Source organism: Henckelia pumila, chromosome 2 (genome assembly GCF_033568475.1).
Source record: "Henckelia pumila isolate YLH828 chromosome 2, ASM3356847v2, whole genome shotgun sequence".
Lineage (NCBI taxonomy): Eukaryota > Viridiplantae > Streptophyta > Magnoliopsida > Lamiales > Gesneriaceae > Henckelia > Henckelia pumila.
The window spans coordinates 142707178-142708358 of NC_133121.1; the positions used below are offsets into that span (position 1 = coordinate 142707178).

At 43.4% G+C, this 1181-nt stretch overlaps 1 protein-coding gene across 1 annotated transcript; it reads right to left on the minus strand.

Moving 5' to 3' along the window:
- Positions 1-319: 319 nt before the first annotated feature.
- On the minus strand, positions 320-967 carry LOC140878585 (uncharacterized). The gene has a single exon (XM_073282198.1). The coding sequence runs from the start codon at positions 965-967 to the stop codon at positions 320-322; it is 648 nt and encodes a 215-aa protein (XP_073138299.1).
- Positions 968-1181: the final 214 nt, after the last annotated feature.

Consider the following 1181-nt stretch of genomic DNA (forward strand, 5'->3'; position numbering starts at 1 on the left):
ATCAAACAGTTGGAATAGTTTCTCTAATTGATCCTTTGTGAAATGGAGGGAATCTGAGGAAGAAGAGGGCATTCTAGAATCTTCACTCCCTACTTGAAGAGCACGACCACCGGTATTCGATCTGTTGCTGCCAAATTTTTTCTTAAGATGGGCTGGTTTCCCATGTATTTTCCAGCATGTTTCGATAGTGTGCCATGGTTTTTTTCACTTCTCACAAAATGGCCTACCTGCAGCACCCATATCTCGACTTACAAGGGCCGAACCTTCAGAATCCATGGTGGATTCAGTATGTTTTAGCATCACATGGCGGCAAGTTTCCTCACGGCGGACCTCGGAGAACACTTCCCGAAGGCTGGGCAGAGGTTTTCTCCCCAAGTACACGGCCTCGAACCTCATCCAGATCCTTATTTAATCCAGCAAGGAAGACAAACATCCTTTGTCGGTCACATTTTGCCTTGTACCGCGTACAGTCCTTGCTACTTTCCCACTCATCTACATCGAGGAGGTCCAATTCCTGCCATAGAACTATTAACTCGTTGTAATAAGTTGTGGCATCTTTGTTTTCTTGTTGCATCTGCCACAAACGAGTATTTAGCTCGTACATTTGGGAGTAGTTTTCAGAATCTAAGTAAGTTTCTCGGACCGCTTCCCAAACCTCACGGGCTGTGGGTAAAAACATGAATGTTTTGCCGATTGCAGGCTCCATAGAGTTGATTAACCATGCCGTGACCAAAGAATTCTCGGAACGCCACAGCTTATATTTCGGGTCAGTCGCAGCCGGGGCTTTTACTTCGCCGTTTACAAACCCTAGTTTGTCTTTCCCATCAATAACAAGACGGACTAATTGTGCCCATTCCAAGTAATTCTTCCCATTCAATTTGTGAATCGTTATTTGAGGGGAAGAATCCGATGGAGTGACATGTGACTGGGTTACTCCAGTGTCACTGCTGGAACCCGTGCCGACCATGGCTGCTTTAAAATTCATGGTTAATCCCTACTGGCTCTGATACCATGTAGACAAATATAGCAGACATGACAAGGAGAAAGTATTCTCTTTATTTTCGTTATACCTTAAAGCCATGGATTGGTACACTTTATATAGATAAAATCAAATCCACTAAATATGGAAATATCCTATCATTCCAATAATATAGGATCCTAGTTCAGAATAAACCCTATCA